Raw genomic sequence first — 14410 nt, forward strand, 5'->3', positions numbered from 1 at the left:
GGGTAAATTTGAAAGTACTCACGTATTCTACTTAGATTGCTGTTTACTAAATGTTATTGTCCTTTGTACGTCTACTCTACTACAACTCAGAAAAATATTACTCCACTGTGTTTATTATTTAATACTTTTGAGGGTTTAAATAAAAATACATGATACATAAATGCATCCATACATAACACCTGCCCCCGTCTGTCCAATGTGGCCTAAAATTTGAGCTTCAGAGTTCAGTAAGTTATAAGTGCACTTACAGAGAGTTTCTAAAGAAGTTGTCAGTTGGTGTGGTGTGGAGGGTTTAAGGTGGAAACTGTTTTGTATTTTGTATTTATTATCTAGCATTTAATTGGTACTTGATGCGCAAAGACTTTTGATTTTGATATTGTTTAAAATGTTTTGTTTTTTTCAGAAACCATATCATATGACAAGCTCTCTATTACTGTGTGAAGTTTCTGTTTTGGTAGTAGTATGTGTGTCATCAAGTTTGAGAAGGGTTTAGCTTTGCTTTGAGCTTTTTATACATAAGAAAACTTCAGGTATAATTTTAAACCAGTACTACCCAGAAGGCTCAGGTAGAAAAGGTTCATTTCAAAGTGGTTCTGACAGTGTCCATTGTTTCATAATTCATCCAGGGTATTGAAATAAAATGGCAAATTCCAGAAACCACAACTGAACAAAACAAAAAGCAGGAGATTGACCAAAGCTTTAACAATCATATTTATTTTGTACATCTACATGTTTAGTAGGTTCAGGAAGTGTGTGTACTAATGCAAAGTGGTTACAAAAATAAAGCACATTCTTACATAAATATGACATGACAGAAGAACTAGATTCAGAAAATAAGGGACCATATCACTTGAATGTCTGTGCCTTTCAATCATTGTTTAACCAACTCATCAACAAATGTATGACTACTACTAATAATATATGAAATAAGCTGCACAATTCAAGTATAGTACATGAGTACATGCATGTCAAGAATCATTTATATGGGTAATAAACATTTTTAAGTACTTGTGAAACAAATGGATTAATATAATAAACATTATTATATGAAATACATTATTGTAGAAAACAATAACAATGCAATGACTGCATTTCCTCAACTTGCACTCACTGAAAAGTAACATTTCATGTACCATTTCCATAAACTCAAATCTGAGTTTAATCAGATTCCAATGATCTAATGTGTATTGTGAGATACACTGTAACAATGTGCTAATACTCCTGAAAAATGACTTTAGTCATCAATAGTTGTATTTTATTTAAAAAAAAACAAAAACAAAAATACCCTTTTTAACATTACAATGCATTTTAGTGCATTAAAACATTATGTGACATGCTTCCATCAACTTATGTATTTAGACTGGATTGGAATACATCGTTTTATCTTGTGATGTAAACTATTGACAATGTTACTCTTGGGAAATACCTCGGTGTTAATACTTTTCTCAAATGATCTAAACAAGAAACAAAAATATATATCCCGCTGATAGACAGTGGGTGCTCCAAATACTATGGACAGGTTAATCTCTTTTAGAACCCTGCTTCATTCCATCTTCAACTCAAAAACATAAACAAAGAATTCTACTATTCAAATGTAAATATGGCAACTTATTATATCAAAGAACTTTACAAGATAAGAGAATACACTATGATTAAAAAGACATGGAAACAATGGATGGAAGTTTCTTGTGTATTTCTAAATTGTCCTCTCAGTTCCTGGTCAAGAGGTAAAGTGTTCAAAAAGGCAGTTGGGTTCTTACAAAAAAAGTCTCCCTTTTCATTAAGCTATTGCCTTTGCCTCAGGCAGGAATGCCTCCCAAAACTTTACAAGCTGGAAAACGGAAAAAAAAAAGAAAGAAAGAAAAAAATAATAATTAGACTGTGTTGTAATAGATAGACAAGTACTATCCTAGTACTACTTATCTTCATTGTCATTATCATAATCACCACCACCATTATCCTTAAAGCAACATACCTAGTTAAAGCTGGAAGTAAATAAAGCATGCTGGGTAATGTACGTGTTGAATATTATAGTTGATAGTAGTTACCCGTTGCTGGGACTGCAGCATTGCTTCCAAATATTTGATTATCTGGCTCTTGAAGTCCTTAGCTTTTTCTTTCTGAAAAGATAAAGGTTTCACATCTCAGGCTCTTTGCTAAAGAGGTCAACTGGCCTTTTAATCCCCTTAGTAATGCGAATAGCATGGATTCTTCTCCATTTACACTACAGATCGAAACAAATACATGTATACTGATCTCAGAGCTTCCATCCAGTCCATGTAAAGGAAAGTCTATATGTTAGGACACCCAGCAGGATGACAAGCATATGTAACGACCCAGATTTGAATCACTCTGAAGACCACCAGCTATAGTGTAACTAAAATTGTTCTTTGTACTATAAATGCTAATGGAAAAGAAAAAAGTAAGAAAAAAGGTAAGTCTATCATCCAACAATGCAGTAACATGAGAAAACATTTCATGGTTTATAGAATTTATAAAACGTACCTCAAACCTGAGAACCTCCTTGCGTACAGTCATACCAGTCCTGTCGAAATCTCTCTCATACTGAGTGACCCTTGCTTCCCACTGAGGATATGTATAGGGAAGAAATAATAAACTATGAAGATGTGTTGCTGCCATCAAATTCAAAATGAGCTAATATTTTTCATGAAATGTTAAAACTTTCAGTTTCAGCATCTGATACTGTATGTTGTATATGTTCTATTGTGAATAAGATATGGGTTGATGAGCTTTGCAAATCCTTGCATTCTCTTTTTATTTAAGCTTTAAACATCTTTCCAACTTCTTTGGAATTGGGACTGTACTACACTTTTTAGCAAAAGTACAGGACAACGTAATATATGACATTTGGCATGACAATTTTGATCAGTTAAAAAAAAAGAAAAAAAAGAAAAGGCTCTTCAGTTCTTCACAAAGCAGCTAATGTGTAGGTCATTTGTGAATTTATTTGTTTTTGTTCTCATCTAAAATATGCTGTGTGTAAAACCTTTCTTGAACATTTACACCGTAAAACATCCTCATTTTGAGCCAGGAAAAATTCTGCATGTAGTCTGACAACATCTACAGTGTTAAGAAACTGGAAAGTTTGAGTTTTTGAAGAGTGGGCTGCAACTGTGAGTCAGCTCATTCATAAAGGACTTTACATTGAGCCTTTACATTGAGCCTGAAACATCAAACCAACTAATGTCACACACATTTAACATAACTCAGGGCCTGTGTTAATATGAGCTTGGTTCCAGCAGCAGCTGTGAGGTCACTGTGTCCTCAGTTACCTCAGTGATCTCTTCTTTGGCCTGCTGCAGTTTGTCCGGTTTGTTGGCCCACAGCAGCTTGGCCTCAGCCTCTCTCTTCTTCTGGAGCGTGCTCTGAGCCTCCTGCCATCGTTGCCATGCCCGCATGCGCTGGTCAAAACATGCCTGTGGAGTAGCAGTAGTAAACACAGTAACTCCATCTTTATATTTACCACACAGAGAACAGGTCGCATGCTAGTAGTGAAACAGCACTGTAGTTTTTTTTAAGATAGAAATTTTAGGAATTTCTTTACTGCTTGAGTAAAAATTTCAGTGAGCTCACTGTGAGCTCATTCTAAAGCATGAAAAAAAAAAAATCACACTCACTGGAATTTCAAGTGATCCTGCCCAATTATTTAATATTTTTACATCTGACAAATAGAAGCAATTCTTTGATCTACTGATTATGGCGACTCAAAATATTCAGTAGGCTTCTTCAGTATTTTAGTTTAGGAAATAACAAAGTAGACCTCATGTCTTGACAGATTTTTCTTCTTCCTGTAATATATTAAGACCACTCCAGCTGTCAGTTTACCCGCACAGCACCCAGCAGGCGGATGTAGTCAGCCAGCAGCTCTGCAAAGATGAAAAAGTCACTGGCTGCCTGCTCCTGATGCAGCTGCTCCATCTTATCCTCTACTTCTGCCAGCTGGGACAGGGCCCGTGACAGAGCTGTGTTGTCCTCAGAGTTTCCCAACATGGCCATACTTTTGGCAAATACTGCTGTGTTCATACAAAGCTCTGGTGTTGAAGGAGGAAACAGAAAATGAATTCAGTCTACTTGAGTCAATGTAATAGACATTACAGCTAGACTTTTTAAATGTAATTGGGCACAGAAAGCGAAGAAAGGCACATGTAGCTCACCTTTCCGGTGATTGACTAAGGCATCGACCACAGCATGAAGCTTCCTGAGCTGCTGCTCTTCATTTTCCACCTCCTGGAATTTGTCCTCAAACCACTGAAAGTGGACAAAGATCCAAGAAAAAAAACCCCAACCAAACCAACTCATCATCTGTTTATAATTATGTATTATATCTCATATTGAATCTATTCTATTCTATGCTTTTTTTGGATATTTACTGCCATTTGAATATTCTGGTTTTTCTACCAATTTATCCAACTATCAAACATAAATTGTGTCTCCAAATTCATATAAATAAATGCAAAATAAATGCATCTCCTGAAAAATATTAAAAAGACTTAATCCAGAGTATGCTAACAGTGTCAGACTCATTCATCTTGATGGTCATCTTGTTGACAGCATCTGATGCCTTATTGATCATTTTGAGGAAGCCAGCTCCACTCAGCGCCTGGGTGTTCACTGCCCTGGGTAGCTGAAAACACACACACAAAAAAAACGTAGTTATTTTGGCACCGGCAAATCAAATCTCAAATTTTTGCATTTTAGAATGTTTTTAATTCCTAATCAAAAACCTATTAAGCATATAGTTTACACCTGGTAGAAAAATGTATAACTTAAAGCACCCACATCTTCTCTCTCCAAGAACTCACGGACGTCAGGATCTTGTATTAACAAGTGGTGACACACAACTCTCTGAAGATATCTACAAAAACACAGTATTACGAGGATAAAGCAAGTAACAAGTATTAAATAAAATAAAGCAAACAAAAACACAGGCACAGCTAGAAATATAGTTGAACTAGTCTTAGATAGGACATAAAAATGTCTGAACAAAGCATGTAAAATGAAATATGTACAGAATTATTACCTCTCCAGAGCTGCTCTTCTTCTTTCCACAAACTCTACTGATGATGGGTCGTCCATTCCTACCTTCAGTTTGGTCATCCCTGTTAGTCCCAAATGACACGTGTCACTAAAAGGGTCACAATACAGAGGAAAAAAGGTGCAAAACTCATACTCAAAAAAAGACCTGAACGCTCACCTACAACACTTTTCTCAGGTGGTGGTGGAATGATGCAGCCTTGGAGTGATTGCTTGACTGACAGCTTTTCATAAAGACCCAGGAAGTCACTAAAACGCCTTCTGACAGAGAAAGCCTTACCCCTGAACATGGGCAACGAGGTCTAATGGTAGAAAGCACATAAGGAAGGCTCAGGAGCCAAAGAATTAAATACTTAGGGACAATAGTGAATATTTTAGCATGTTTTCGGAGGCAAGTAAAAATACAGTTAATACATGTTAGCTTAACATATAATTAATACAGTTTATTATATGTATTAACAGCAGCTTAGCTACATACCCTGGTGGATACTTTGTAGGCCACATATGCATTCATGCCATCTCCTAGATGATGTATAGAAATGTATTAGGTGTGAAAATTGAAAATCAAATTGCTAAAATTTGCTTTTGCTATTCAATGTAACTATTCAATAATATGATAATCTATTTTTCAAATAACAACTGAATGAACTGTAAATAATGTGTAAATTTGATCAGACAAGAAGAAGACTGACCAACTTTCTCAGGGTTGGTGACAGCAACATCCACATCAAAACTACCCTTGCCCTCTTCCTCCTCCAGCTGTAATTAATGAGTAGACAATGATGACAGTCTAAACATAACAGATAAATTACTTGGCAGCTACAGAGAAAGCACTGCAAAAGCATGCATGCAATTGTTTGCAAATGAGAGCCTATACCTGCTCCAAGGAGGTGGGCTGCATGGCTGCAGGGTTTTGAGTGAAGGTAAAGGCAGGATGAGAGGTAGAGGTGGTGGAGAGCTCCTTCCTACCTGAGATCCCATGCTTACTCGTGCTCAGCTCCACATGTGCCTCTGGGGAAAGAAAAGACTTTGGACTGTCTGCTGATTGATGTCACCCTGGATCACACATAGTATACTTTGTCAAAAAAAAACAAACAAAAAAAAACATTATACCTGATTTATCTAGAAAACCGATACTCTGGCAACTGGCTATGCGTTTTGGCAACATTAAAGTAAGCCATTGGCAGTAGGATACTTGGAGTTATACATATGAGCCATTTATTATATATACAAATGTTTCTAAATCCACCAAAATTATGAAATAAGTGGAATGCCCATTTTATGATATGCATTAACTTAGTCGAATAGAATGTAGATGTACAACCCCAATCATATTACTGACCTGTTGCCAATTAACCTAATTCCTTGTCAAATGCTTTACCATTTGTTTTTGATTAGCAGCAATTACTTTTCCAGACTTTTGTTGCCCCCGTTCCAACTGTTTTGAGACTGTATTGCTGACATCAAATTCAAAACGAGCTAATATTTTCCATATAATGCTAAAAACTTTCTGTTTCAACATCTGATATGTTGTTTATGTTCTATTGTGAACAAAATATGGGTTGATGATATTTGCAAAACATTGCATTTAGTTTTTCTTTATGTTTTATGCATTGCACCAAAATAAAACCACCTCATAAGATCTTCTAGGACGTGCAAGATTACAGTGGAAAAAAATGGACAGAAAAGAAAGTAGAAAAAGTATTCTAACCAGCAAATAGGTCATTGTCATCATCAGACTGAACTCCGTTGGCTTTGAGGTTTGTGTTGCTTGTTTCATCCTCACTGAACAGATCTGGAGGCTCCTCACTGACACGGTCAGGCTGAGATACTCCCCGACTCACAGCCACAGGGTGGCTCTGGGACGAGGAAGACACAAGTTTTAATTAATGAGCCACGGAAACACACAAGATAAGTAGAGATATTGAAAGAGATGTTATTGTTGTCCTGTCTCGTGGCCTTACACATAGACGTGGGTGGAAGGTAACTAGGGAAGTGAGGTTTACATGTTCTCTACTTGTGGTATTTGCATAATATTCTTATTTTATATTCTGCTGCATTTTAGAGGGGAAATCATAAGCTCTCATTGAGATCAAGCTCTCATTTGCAGTCGGAGAACAAATAAACATCTAAATATATAAATAAAGTACATAGCAACACAATATACAATATTTCACCAAAACATGACGGAATCAGATTTGTATTATTCTCAGAATGACGTTGTGATGCTTTGGAGGCTGCTGAAGAAAAATGCAAATCTTGAGACGTTACATTAACAGTTAACCCCAAGAAGCGCTACAACTTATTAGTTACGAGTCAAAGAGCTTAGTTTGTCACCTGCAAGTTAATTAAAGTTTATGGATTAACTTGCTTTGATGTTGACACTCTGTGGCCTCTGTGGACGCCACGGACGCAGGTGAGATCGGATAAACAGGTTGCCTCCGCTAACTGCTGCCTGACTGGAAGCACAAATAACCGTCACACACACAGGCGGTTATCAATACGGTGGCGCTGTAAACACACCTTGCTGACGAAGATGTCCTCTCCCTCGTCGCTGTCCCCATCTGCCATGTCGGACAGTGCAGCTTCGGCGTCTCCTGCTGCAGGGAAAGGAGGAGGATTCCGGTCTGCGCTGGCCGCCATGTTCCGTGTTGTTAGGACGACGTCGCCGGAAGTCGAGGCCGCGAAGAAGATGGAAAATGAACAGCGACACCTGCAGGTCACTGAGAAACACGACAGCAGGAGAGAAGGTCACTTTTTTGTTAAAACTTTGGCCGAGAACCAAAGTGAAGTGCTAGATAAGATTTAAAATGAGCTTTACACCTGTTTGTACAAGTAATCCTAGTCCGGGTTCTAGTGGCTCTCAAAATACTTTCACACAGTAACAATAGCAAGAAACAGCAAACAGCAAACAGGAGTAAATAAATGAAGTAAAGAATCACAAACCATGTGGTTAGACAAGCACAAATATGATATAAACCTAGACTTGTTTTTCTCATCTAGTATTATTTCATCTTCTAATTGTTACTATGTGTTTAGTGCCTCGAGAGACACTGGTCGAAACTTACAAATCTTTATGAATTTGCACCTGCTCATGACTAATAAGTTGAACATTATGAATAAAATCAGCGATGATTCTGATAAATATGAAATAATCAATACTTCACACCTGCCAGTATAACATGATGGAGTTCAACACAAAATACTAGTTAATTCAAAATGTTCATATATATGAATCAACACCTCTATAAAACAGTTTGAATAGAAATAGATAGATAATAATAATAGATAGCACTTGTTTCATGCAGGACTGTTGCATTAGACCAGATTAGTATTAACTTTGTTTACATAGAAAACTGTTGTCCACCAATACTATAATCTGTGACAGAGGTGGTGTTTTAAGACAGTTAAAGCACATAAAAACTACTGTACTATAATATATGTTTAATTTTTATGTTTTTTTTTTTTTTTTAGAGCACAGGTTTACTTAATTATTAATTTGTATAAAAACTGTCTGATTTTGATTTGTGGTGTATATTTTACTTCTCACACCACCGTGTATTTTGAATAAAATGAGTACCATCTCACAGTATTTCAGAAAATTCTTTTAAATTTACAATCAAAATGTCTGGGTCATAATTGTTCTGAGGGTAAGTGATATACTTTAATTCAATTCAACTTTATTTATATAGCAACAATTCACAACATGGTCATCTCAAGACACTTTACATGCAGTGTGGGCGGCCATCTACCTTTACAGGTTGGGGTGAGCGGAAAGTGGAGAGAAAAATGGGAATACGTCACATTTGTGGGTGGGTAAGTTCAAAACCTTGCCCAAACCTCTGGATGTGCTGAACTCAAAACAGTTTTGACAAACACATTTACAATTACAGCAAATCAGACGAAAGTAATTGATTTTGTTGTGTCTGCCTTCCCAGTAAAATTTGATACTTAAAAACACAATAACACTAGTTCTGTAACATTGAACACACACATATAATTGACTTTTGAAACAAAACAAAATATTTCTGAAATTATGTAGTGTTCAGAATTCAGTTAATCAGGCGTCTGCAGCTCAGCTGGTAAGGCAGTCGTCCATGGACCACAGGGTCAGAGGTTTGATTCCCGGTCCCTCCTGGCTACGTGTCTAAGTTTCCTTGGGCAAGACACTGAACCCCAAGTTGCTCCCGGAGGCTCAGGTGACCAGCTTGCATAGCAGAAACCATCATCAGTGTGTGTGAATAAGAAGCAACACGGTAATGTGCTTTATATATTTTATATTTTATTTATTCATGGTAGTTTCACTAAAAGGTCTCTTGCTCTCTCTCGTGCAGGACACTTTGATCACAATAATTCCAGCAGTAGCTGGAATTGAGGGTCACAGGCTTCAACTTGCTTCTTATCGCATTAAGCGACCGCGGCGCCTTGATGTTAAGCCAGAAGAAAGACTTCAGAGAGGCCACCTGTCGCTGTACTGGCAGGTGTGGCAGTTGATGTCCGAAAGATTCATCTGCAGCAGAGAAGTCAAAATGGTAGTGAGGGCTGTAGATGAAACCTTAAACCAAACTTAAATACTTCTCATTGTGAGGTGAAGCAATTTTATTATCACACACTGAACTTTTTATTTCTTGAAGAACTTCAGGTGATATAAAATATCAAGCCCCTTTTATTGCCCCAAGTCACCCAAATGTGTACTGACATAATTATGATTCATTTACTTATTTGTCCATCTTGGTTTGTCAGTGTTTTAAACAGGCCTTAAAATTACCCGTTAGCTAGCAGCCACATGATTTAATTTCATTAGAAAGACAGTTTAGATCCAGTCTCACATTGCTGTGATCTGAGGAAAAAAGCCGGAGATCTGATCAAAAGCTGTAAGGAACGGCTGTTCGTCCACGGACCACAGGGTCAGTGGTTCAATTCCCAGTCCCAGCTATATCTCGAAGTGTCTCTGGGCAAGACACTAAACCCCCAACAGCTCATTTCCATCACCAGCTGAGCAGTGCAGGTCCAAGCCCAGTAGAAATTGGGGAGGGTATCCGGCATGATGATAATAATGATCCACTGTAACGACGCTGAACTCACAGGATAAACCGAAAGGACAAACAAACAAACAAAAAAAATCTGATCAAAAACTGCTGCTTGACAAAACACCAACTTTATGCTAAAGTATATATAAATATGTAAAGAGTTTGGTCAATCAATGTGAGTGCAGAGTGCATATATAATTTGTACAGCATTTAATTCTTTAACTGTTTGTGAATGAAAATCTCTAAAATGAGAATTTGTGGCATGTCTCTTAAACAGAAAAATGCTCAAATCATGAGTCACTGATCAAAACTGTTGTCTGCTAATTACCATTAATCACTTATACACTAATAAATATCGTGTTATACCTGATGGACATCCTGATCATATTTGATTAAAAGAAGACAAGCAGAAACATTTACTTTGTTAGTATTCTTAATAGTTCATATACACAATGTATAGGAGCACCAATAAAAAAAAACAAACATTTTTTTCCAATCATTTTTTCAACATTTTTTAAAAAGCCACAGATGTTTTTTTTCTACAGAAAGCAAAGAAGCTCTGTACATGAACAAGCAACAACAGAATTTCTCATCATGAGCTGCAAAATAAACAACTCAGCTGATCAAATTCATATCATCTCTGAAGCAAAAAAATAAACAAAAAACAAGACCAGCTGCCTGCTGCTTACCTAGGACACTACGTTACACAAACAGCTTCTGATATTTAAAACACAAGATATGTAAGAAATGTACTTTTTAAAAATTGTGAAAAAGTGCAATACAGATTCAACTGTTTACAACTCAATAGATTATTTCCCAAATGGAGTCCGGTCTGTTTTCTCCCACTTTTGTCTTCAATCGGTTTTTCCCCAAAACGTGTTCCTTGTTTAATCCATAGTTAAAATCTCTTACTGTTATATTGACATTCATGATGATGTACATTATGAGAAACATGATATTCACAAAAGTAGAGCAAATTACTATGATTGCAAATGACAAATTTCTTTGGGTAAGAGGGTAATGAAAAACTAGTTTCTTCGATGAACATTTTTCCTTTTTACATCAGATCTGTGTATAGAACAAGCTTCTTTTTTCTTCATAGAAAAACTACCAAGTAAAAAAAATCTGGGAGTCCCATTCAAAAGGCCAACATCTTTGCATTTTAGAAGATTTGTAAAAGAACCAGGATGTGCCATTTGATGAAGAACAGCAGGGAAAAAAGAAAACAAAACAGCAAACGCCCCGTTGTGGGAAAATGCACACGTGGTTCAGCAGTACAGATATTTGAAACCAAATATTGGTTTTTGGAAACAACATACACACATTCGATATAAAAGACAACTTCCTGTTGCAGGTGATTGATTGGCAGGGTGCCATTTCAGTTTTATTCTTTTTCGAAACGAGGGGTGGGGGGGGTCATTGCCCCAAGTCCTGGGTACCACTGACCTGGGAGGAGGTACTGTCAAGTCCCACAGAACAATATAGTAACTTCAATGGCAGCAAGTGACAGCACAACTCCAAGCTGTGGAGGGCCGGATAATCTCGACCATTCAACATACAAGCATGTTGGTAAGGCTTTTGAAACAGAGCTCCCACAACAAAAAAAAAAAAAAAAAAAAAAATGAAAAAGAAGACATTTTAATGTACAAAGAGGGCAACACAATGCTAGAGAAGAATGTACTGTAGATAAACACAGGCTTCTCCCCCCTGTGGACATAAAAACTGAGCTTTAGGACTCATTTATAGTCCCACTTTCATTCCAAATAACAATAATAAAACAACGTGACACATTAAAAGAATGAGGCAGTTTAAAAAAAAAACACAACATATGTACATGTATATAAGGATATGAGTGTAAAAAAATAATACAATAACATAGAAAATGATAAAAAGTCATGGCACAATATATGTCACAAAGGGATAAAAACAAATAAAATGTTATGAATAATGTAGCGTTGTAAAGGGAGATATCCAATGTTCACTTCACTGAAACGGCCCGATAGATAATACAAAATGCACAAAGAAAACACTAATCAAACAAACACTGTTTGTAGACTGCCCTGCATGAGCACCAACATCAAAACCAGCATATTTTTGGACTTTCTCCTTTTGAATTGACACTGAATAATCAACCGTTCGCCACAAAAACCCACTGTATGTATTTTTGCTGAGGAAAAAAATCACAATCTTCCGGTTGAAAGCGACCAATGTTTAAAAGTTCATTGTCTCTGAGAATGGTTCTTCATTAAAAGATGAAGTGTCTCAATTTTTTTTCTCTCCCATGGCAATCTCCTTCCTGAGACTGAGCAAGGTAAGCCAAAATAGTTCCTAAATTTCAGTCTGGAGTTTTTTTTTTTTATTCTCTGCAGGGGAACATGAGAGTCTTTGTGGGCACAAGCAGCCATTTTGTGTCCACCAATCGCTGGCTCCCAATGTTTATGTTTGGCTGTGTTTGTTTGACTTTTGTGTGTCTTTCTGTTTGTATGTGTGGATGAGAAAGCGTGTCTGAGTGTATAGGTGTGTGTGTGCATGCTCATGGTGCTGTAGTGATGGCATTCAGGTCCTTCATCAGACCCTCGAGGTGGGCCATCTCCTCAGTCAGCTCGTCAGGTTCGTAGCTCTGAGGGAGAGGAACAGGGTTACTGCGAGGGGCGGGGGAGGGGCAGGGGGCTAGGGAGGCAAGCACCTGGAGGGAAAAAAGGAGACGGGAAAGAGTAAAAGAGAGGAGAGGAAAGGAGAGGAGGAGAGGGTCAGTCAGGGATCTTTTGCAAAGGACAGGGGGAGTTGTATGGGTGGTGAGCTGGGGGGGTGGGTCACTGGGACTGATTTGTTGTAAATGACATAAACAGAGAAGCAGCAGACAAAAGCAAAACACCCAGAACCAAGGAGACACACATGTCAACAGCCAGTCAAGGATTAGGACATAGAGAAATGATTCAGTGGTAAAAAATAAATATAAATTCAGGTATGGGTTTTGTTAAGATCATTAAAAGTTAAATGAATTGATCAAATGGAAGCCAACCAAAAATGGTGAGATTGAAGTTGGATAGAATAAAAAGAGAGAAAGAACAAATAGAAAAGGTGGTTAAAACCAAGTAGCTGTATAATCCAGTGCCCAATGAAAACCTGACATGGGTTTGGAAGCAATGTGTGATTCATTCATGTGTATCATTTTAAAAGATACTTGAATAAAAAGGCTGAATAAATATATTTGATATTAAATATTATTCACCAATTTGACTAGTATGGACAGGCTGCACTGTGACAGACAACCAACATGGGGCGCTATACTCACGCTGTCTACATCTTCCAGCATCTTGCTGGTCTCTGGCACATCAGGGGCGTTGGGCACAGTGACTGGCATCGGTGTTCGTGTCCTTCCTAATGTCCCAATAGAGGCTGTTTTAACAACATGTGGGTGAGTGGGGGGTCCTAAGTGACAAACACATACATTTGAAATAAAAAAAAACACTTCTCTCTCAGATCGCATTAAAATATCTGCTCTGAATCAATGATACTGAGGTTATTTCAAATTCCCTGTTTTTCCTGGTCACACCAAACATCTTGCTCGCCCTGAACTCTGACTCTATGTATGTGTTTGCGTGAGTTTTTGATCACCAGTCTGAGCGAGCAAGGGCGTGCTGGGCAGGGCAGGAGACTCATACGGTGGATGGCTGCTGGCTGAGATTGAAGGTACAGCGAAGCTCTTGAGTGGGTGGGCGTGGGCGTGGGTATGCGGATGGGCTGAGCGGTGTGGAGGGAGGTTACTGGAGTAGCTGGGCTCCTCCTCTGTGGTGGTGGAGCCGTGGTAGCTGCCCTCAGGGTCAGCCATAATCTCTGAGGGGCAGGAGGCCTGGGAGGAGGCGGTGGCTGGAGGTAGAGGCTCTGAAATGGGGGTGTTCCTCACAGATTCTGAAGAGGGAGACAAAAGGTTTACAGGATTTGAAATTAATGCCCAGAACCAGGATCGAAAACGGTCTTCATTTGGCCCTTACAAATGTTATTCTGAAATGAGAAATAAAACATTAGGTTTTATAATGAAAAATGAACAAAATAATTAATAAATATAATCAAATCATTTTTAAAGTTTTTTTATAGTAAATTGAATGTGTTTGGAAAAAACATAAAAAGTTCAAATTTTTTTTAACATTATACAGACCAAGTGTCTGATGGACAAAAAAACCTTTTGATAATAAAATATAATCACTTATTTTAGCCTGACAATATATTGTAGCTTGGAAGATTGATTATCATTGCTAAACATACAGTTGTAGCCCTTAAGACATGCCATTATATTCCCTGCAAAACATTAGTTAGCAGCTATT

At 37.6% G+C, this 14410-nt stretch overlaps 2 protein-coding genes across 19 annotated transcripts in view; both read right to left on the minus strand.

Moving 5' to 3' along the window:
* Window positions 1-692: 692 nt before the first annotated feature.
* On the minus strand, window positions 693-7729 carry LOC137118421 (sorting nexin-1-like). The gene is made up of 15 exons (XM_067495754.1): window positions 7579-7729; window positions 6767-6914; window positions 5933-6066; window positions 5748-5814; window positions 5534-5577; window positions 5216-5357; window positions 5042-5120; window positions 4801-4876; window positions 4532-4645; window positions 4176-4269; window positions 3847-4052; window positions 3294-3437; window positions 2506-2586; window positions 2049-2120; window positions 693-1831 (listed from the first exon to the last, which is right to left on the minus strand). The coding sequence occupies exons 1-15, from the start codon at window positions 7696-7698 to the stop codon at window positions 1781-1783; spliced, it is 1572 nt and encodes a 523-aa protein (XP_067351855.1). The 5' UTR covers window positions 7699-7729; the 3' UTR covers window positions 693-1780.
* Window positions 7730-11401: 3672 nt separating this feature from the next.
* neo1a (neogenin 1a) overlaps window positions 11402-14410 on the minus strand; it is a 134684-nt gene continuing 131675 nt past the window's right edge. For 8 of the 18 annotated variants that reach the window (XM_067495769.1, XM_067495773.1, XM_067495756.1 and 5 more), the window contains 3 exons: window positions 13704-13997; window positions 13381-13517; window positions 11402-12771 (listed from right to left, as the gene is read on the minus strand). In XM_067495769.1, the coding sequence (XP_067351870.1) occupies window positions 12619-12771; window positions 13381-13517; window positions 13704-13997 (584 nt within the window). In that variant the 3' untranslated portion in view covers window positions 11402-12618. Of the gene's footprint in view, window positions 12908-13380; window positions 13518-13703; window positions 13998-14410 lie in introns of all 18 variants that reach the window. The other 10 variants (XM_067495772.1, XM_067495765.1, XM_067495775.1 and 7 more) reach the window with 8 other exon arrangements.

Source organism: Channa argus, chromosome 2 (genome assembly GCF_033026475.1).
Source record: "Channa argus isolate prfri chromosome 2, Channa argus male v1.0, whole genome shotgun sequence".
Taxonomy (NCBI): domain Eukaryota; kingdom Metazoa; phylum Chordata; class Actinopteri; order Anabantiformes; family Channidae; genus Channa; species Channa argus.

Bases quoted from the DNA above. Each gene is read 5' to 3' on its own strand.
- LOC137118421 (XM_067495754.1), bottom strand. From the start codon at position 7,698: ATGGCGGCCAGCGCAGACCGGAATCCTCCTCCTTTCCCTGCAGCAGGA. The intron at 6,067-6,766 runs GTTAGAATACTT...TTCTTTCCCCAG, and splicing joins TGACAATGACCTATTTGCTG to AGGCACATGTGGAGCTGAGC. The intron at 4,877-5,041 runs GTAATAATTCTG...GTGTTTTTGTAG, and splicing joins AGAAGAGCAGCTCTGGAGAG to ATATCTTCAGAGAGTTGTGT.